Source organism: Camelus ferus, chromosome 19 (assembly GCF_009834535.1).
Source record: "Camelus ferus isolate YT-003-E chromosome 19, BCGSAC_Cfer_1.0, whole genome shotgun sequence".
Lineage (NCBI taxonomy): Eukaryota > Metazoa > Chordata > Mammalia > Artiodactyla > Camelidae > Camelus > Camelus ferus.
In genome coordinates this window covers 38214188-38219776 of record NC_045714.1, presented here as the reverse complement: position 1 = coordinate 38219776, position 5589 = coordinate 38214188, and the positions used below count along the sequence as shown (strand labels likewise).

General features: G+C 52.6%; 1 protein-coding gene across 1 annotated transcript; it reads left to right on the top strand.

Annotated features, from left to right (window-relative positions):
• Nucleotides 1-215: 215 nt before the first annotated feature.
• Nucleotides 216-5176, top strand: GDF5 (growth differentiation factor 5). The gene is made up of 2 exons (XM_006188576.3): nt 216-1398; nt 3717-5176. Exons 1-2 carry the CDS (start codon nt 774-776, stop codon nt 4589-4591), a joined length of 1500 nt encoding a protein of 499 aa, XP_006188638.2. The 5' UTR covers nt 216-773; the 3' UTR covers nt 4592-5176.
• Nucleotides 5177-5589: the final 413 nt, after the last annotated feature.

The following is a 5589-nucleotide window of genomic DNA, read 5'->3' as shown; positions in this document are numbered from 1 at the left end:
CCCAGGAAGATGGGGTGGGCTGCCCCGTGAGGTGGAGGTGAAGACCCTTGAGTCTGCTCCATGGGACTGAGAGGCCCCCTAAGCCTAGAATCCCCACCGCGGGGCTCTGTGCCAAGAGCCCCCATAAGCCGGGGCCTCAGAGGGCAGCAGTGATTTTTTTTCACATAAATATATCGCACTTAAATGAGTTTAGACAGCATGACATCAGAGAGTAATTAAATTGGTTTGGGTTGGAATTCCGTTTCCAATTCCTGAGTTCAGGTTTGTAAAAGATTTTTCTGAGCACCTGCAGGCGTGTGTGTGTGTGTGTGTGTGTGTGTGTGTGTGTGTGTGTGAAGTATTTTCACTGGAAAGGATTCAAACCTAAAAAAAAAGAAAAAAAAAAAAACTGGAGCACACAGGCAGCATTACGCCATTCTTCCTTCTTGGAAAAATCCCTCAGCCTTATACAAGCCTCCTTCAAGCCCTCAGTCAGTTGTGCAGGAGAAAGGGGGCGGTCGGCTTTCTCCTTTCAAGAACGAGTTATTTTCAGCTGCTGACTGGAGACGGTGCACGTCTGGATACAAGAGCATTTCCACTATGGGACTGGATACAAACACACACCCGGCAGACTTAAAGAGTCTCAGACTGAGGAGAAAGCCTTTCCTTCTGCTGCTACTGCTGCTGCCGCTGCTTTTGAGGGTCCACTCCTTTCATGGTTTTTCCTGCCAAACCAGAGGCACCTTCGCTGCTGCCGCTGTTCTCTTTGGTGTCATTCAGCGGCTGGCCAGAGGATGAGACTCCCCAAACTCCTCACTTTCTTGCTTTGGCACCTGGCTTGGCTGGACCTGGAATTCATCTGCACTGTGTTGGGTGCCCCTGACTTGGGCCAGAGACCCCAGGGGGCCAGGCCAGGACTGGCCAAAGCAGAAGCCAAGGAGAGGCCCCCTCTGGCCCAGAACATCTTCAGGCCGGGGGGCCACAGCTATGGTGGGGGGGCCACCAATGCCAGAGCAAAGGGGGGCCCCGGGCAGACAAGAGGCCTGACACAGCCCAAGAAGGATGAACCCAAAAAGCTGCCTCCCAGAACGGGTGGCCCAGAACTCAAGTCAGGACACCCTCCTCAGACAAGGCAGGCTGCAACACGGACTGTGACCCCAAAAGGACAGCTTCCTGGGGGAAAGGCACCCCCAAAGGCAGGATCTGTCCCCAGTTCTTTCCTGCTGAAGAAGGCCAGGGAGCCTGGGTCCCCTCGAGAGCCCAAGGAGCCGTTCCGCCCGCCCCCCATCACTCCCCACGAGTACATGCTCTCGCTGTACAGGACGCTGTCCGATGCTGACAGAAAGGGAGGCAACAGCAGCGTGAAGTTGGAGGCTGGCCTGGCCAACACCATCACCAGCTTTATTGACAAAGGGCAAGGTGAGGGGGTGGGGTGGCAGGGGCACGGCTCAGAGGGAGGGGCATCTGCATGCATGGAGGGGGCTTTCAGAGCCCTGACACTGCACTGGTGGGAGACAGTGTGTGCATCTGGACTAGGGTGGTGTCTGGGACTTACACACACCAGGTCCCAGGCTGCTGGCAGGTCAGAGCTGGAGGGCACCTGGGCATCACCAACTGCAGTTCCTGCAAGGTGCAGAGGGGGTTACTGAAGCCTGGGAAGGAGACAAGACCTGCCTTTTGGTGGCAAAGTTGGGGACCAGACTCTAAGACTCTTGATTACCAAGCCATGCGCTGTTTCTATGTGAGCTGGCCAGACTTTCCAGGCTGCAGGGATTTGTAGATTTTCTCAGGTGGCAGAAAGAGAAATTAATCTCAGATACCCATGGTTCTGCAACTTTGCCTTTGGGCTAGGGCACAGAGGAGGCAGAGTAGGTGAAGACAGTAAATGAGGCATCTTGGAGTCACAGAATGACATTCAAATATGTCGGGGGGGGGCGGGGGCAGGGGCAGGGTGGATGACAGACCTGGGGGTCTAACTCACTGTATGACCTTAGGAAAGCTCTTTTTCTCTTTGGGGGCCTCAGACTGGGTGATTTCTTTTCTTTTTTTTTTTTTTAATTTTTTATTGATTTATAATCATTTTACAATGTTGTGTCAAATTCCAGTGTTCACAATTTTTCAGTCATTCATGGACATATCAGACTGGGTGATTTCTGAAGGCCCTTCAAATATGAAAACTTCATGTCCTGTCCTAAACATAGATCATTTTAATCATGAATCCAGGAGGCTGTCTGTTCCCTTCTCTTCTCCCTCTGCCCACCTAGCTTTACTGTCTTGGCTTTTCCTCTCAACTTGCTGTGTGATCTCAGCAAGTCCCTTCCCCTCTCAGGGCCTCAGTTTCTCCATAAGTGTGAAGAGGGAGGTGGATCTGAGTCCTAGGCAGGCTTACTGCTCATGTGCTCTGGTTCTGTGAGTCTTAGGATTTGGGCTGGCAGGGTGGGGGAGGGGTCAGAGAGTGGAAGAGGCTCCTCATTAAAGCTGGCCTGTGGGGGAATGACCGAGGGTGGGGGCGGCACAGAGGCAGAAGGTCTGGCTGAGGTGGGGGAGGTTGCCTGGCTGCCTGCCCAGCTGGAGAAAGCTGTGACCCCTTGGGGAATCATAAAATAAGTCCTTGTGCCCCCCCCAGCTCTAAGGGAGCTTGGAGAGGGGGAGATGGGGAGTTTAAAGGCCTAATTAGTCACCTTCTAGAGCAATATTATGAATGGTTCCCAATGGAAAATTGGTATTTAGGAAGGAGGACATACTGATTAGGACATACTACTGAGCTTCTTATACACACATATAGCCTTATACATGTTAATCTCACACACACAGGCACACATGTTACATACATGTTAATCTCACATGCATACACCTTACATATATACACGAAATCTTCTTACATATCTCCATACACATATACATACATACCCTTCAAATATTCACACAAGCCCAAACATACATGCATATAACATGTCACTCAAATATACGTTACTTTTCATACTCAGATGTGAACCCATCATATACAAACACATACAAACTGTCACTCACACACATACACACACTCACACACACAGCAGGGTAAGACACATTCACAATAAAATTATTAGACTGGGAAGTGAGGGAAATTGGATTATAGACCAGCTTTAACTTGCTGTGTGACCTTAGGCAAGTCACTCCCCCTCTCTGTGCCTCATCTGTAAAATGAGAACACTAAGATCTTCTTTAAGGTATAGTATAGTAGAAGTAGCTCAGGATTGGGTATAAAAAGTTCTAGGCTGGAGTTCCAATTCTGCTCTGTCCCAGCTGGGTGACCTTGAGCAAGTTACCTACTTTCTTTGAGCTTCAGGTTCCTCCTCTGGAAAAACAGGAGTAGTTATAATGCCCACTCTACCTATCTTATCAAAGAGATATCACATTAGATAACAGATGGGAGAAGGATAGGTAGAAGGCAGTTCTAAGGCTGATGGATCTCTGACATGCATGTCATTGACTCAAATACCCAGAATCACTCAAGTCACCCACAGCCACATCTGCAGATCAGCAACTCTACTTGGTTGGCTGTGTAGGAAACTCCCTTATTTTGAAAAAGGCTCTCAGTGATTTGGGTCTTGGCCTCTGTTAGAGTGGGGAAGAGGTTAAAGAGATTAAAGAAAGCTCTCTTGAGGGGGAGAGAGCTATGACCCTCCCCTGAGGCCTGGAGGTGACCAGCTCCCCTGGTGAGGTTGCAGGGAATGACTTCTGCGTGTTCTTTCTAGATGACCGAGGTCCTGCGGTCAGGAAGCAGAGGTACGTGTTTGACATTAGCGCCCTGGAGAAGGATGGGCTCCTAGGGGCCGAGCTGCGGATCTTGCGGAAGAAGCCCTCAGACACGGCCAAGCCAGTGGCCCCCGGCAGTGGGCGGGCTGCCCAGCTGAAGCTGTCCAGCTGCCCCAGCGGCCGACAGCCGGCAGCCTTGCTGGATGTGCGCTCCGTGCCAGGCCTGGATGGATCTGGCTGGGAGGTGTTCGACATCTGGAAGCTCTTCCGAAACTTTAAGAACTCAGCCCAGCTGTGCCTGGAGCTGGAGGCCTGGGAACGGGGCCGTGCCGTGGACCTCCGTGGCCTGGGCTTTGACCGGGCTGCCCGGCAGGTCCATGAGAAGGCCCTATTCCTGGTGTTTGGCCGCACCAAGAAACGGGACCTGTTCTTTAATGAGATTAAGGCCCGCTCCGGCCAGGATGATAAGACCGTGTATGAGTACCTGTTCAGCCAGCGGCGGAAACGGCGGGCCCCACTGGCCACGCGCCAGGGCAAGCGGCCCAGCAAGAACCCCAAGGCCCGCTGCAGTCGGAAGGCACTGCACGTCAACTTCAAGGACATGGGCTGGGACGACTGGATTATCGCGCCCCTTGAGTACGAGGCCTTCCATTGTGAGGGGCTATGCGAGTTCCCCTTGCGCTCCCACCTGGAGCCCACGAACCATGCGGTCATCCAGACCCTGATGAACTCCATGGACCCTGAGTCCACGCCGCCCACCTGCTGTGTGCCCACCCGGCTGAGTCCCATCAGCATCCTCTTCATCGATTCCGCCAACAATGTGGTCTATAAACAGTATGAGGACATGGTCGTGGAGTCTTGTGGCTGCAGGTAGCGGCACTGGCCTCTGTCTTCCTGGGTGGCACATCCCTAGGGTGCTGGTCACAAGAGCCCCTCCCTGCACTCCTGGAATCACAGAGGGGTTGGAAAGGTACAGCCAGGAACGTCTAGCCTGCATGAAAGGGGATTTCAACAGCCTTGCTCATTCTCTGAGTGGGACTTGGGCTAAAGGTCCCTTTCTAGCCATAAGTCCCCCTGTCTGAGGATTTCTGCGCCCCCACCCCCTCCGCACTGCTCTGACTGGCAGGGACAGGCCCAGGGAGACAGACTCTGAGTGGGACTGAGACCCAGGAGACCTTGTTTCCCAATGACACTCAGCCCATGACCTCTCCTTATCTGGGCCTCCCTGACCTCTGGACTCTCCAGGGAGGGCTCTCCTTAGGAGAGCCACAGGGGCCACCTCCTCCTTGAATCACCACTGTGCCTGATGACTTTCTGCCCCTGGGGCAGATGAGATGCTGATGGGGCAGATGTGGGAAAGAGGGGGAAAGGGCTGGGTCAGGGGTGAGGAGTGTGAAACTGTTAGACTGTTAGTTTTAAATGTACATTGATGAGATAAAAAGCAAAACTGTGCCTCAAACTGTGGCAGATTTCTTGTTTACCCCAGGGTACCCAGTGACCCCTTGAAGAATGACTGATCCAGAGAAAGGAAGTGGGCTGCCTAAGCAGGATGGGACAGAGAGCACAGGCTGAGCAGGGCCAGTGCCACCTCTCACCCCATTCCCATTTTTGGTCTGGAGCTCCAGCTACTCTGCTGGGGCCTGGAACAAAGCTAGGTTTCCTTGTTGACATTCCTTAGTCAAGTCTGTTGTCTCCAAAATGGATCCCCAAATGGGAGGGAAATTGGAGACTTTATTTCCTCTAAAATCATCCCCACTTCATTCAACAATGTCTGCTCTGTTCCTTTACCCTTGCCTAACAGAATCAACCGGTCACCATTTAAAGGGCCCTTGGCCTCTCACAGGGGAATATGGGCTGCCAGGGATCCTCTCT

Excerpts from the sequence above, each read along its gene's own strand:
- GDF5 (XM_006188576.3), top strand. The coding sequence starts at position 774 with ATGAGACTCCCCAAACTCCTCACTTTCTTGCTTTGGCACCTGGCTTGG. Across the intron at positions 1,399-3,716 it reads CTTTATTGACAAAGGGCAAG|ATGACCGAGGTCCTGCGGTC; the intron begins GTGAGGGGGTGG and ends TGTTCTTTCTAG.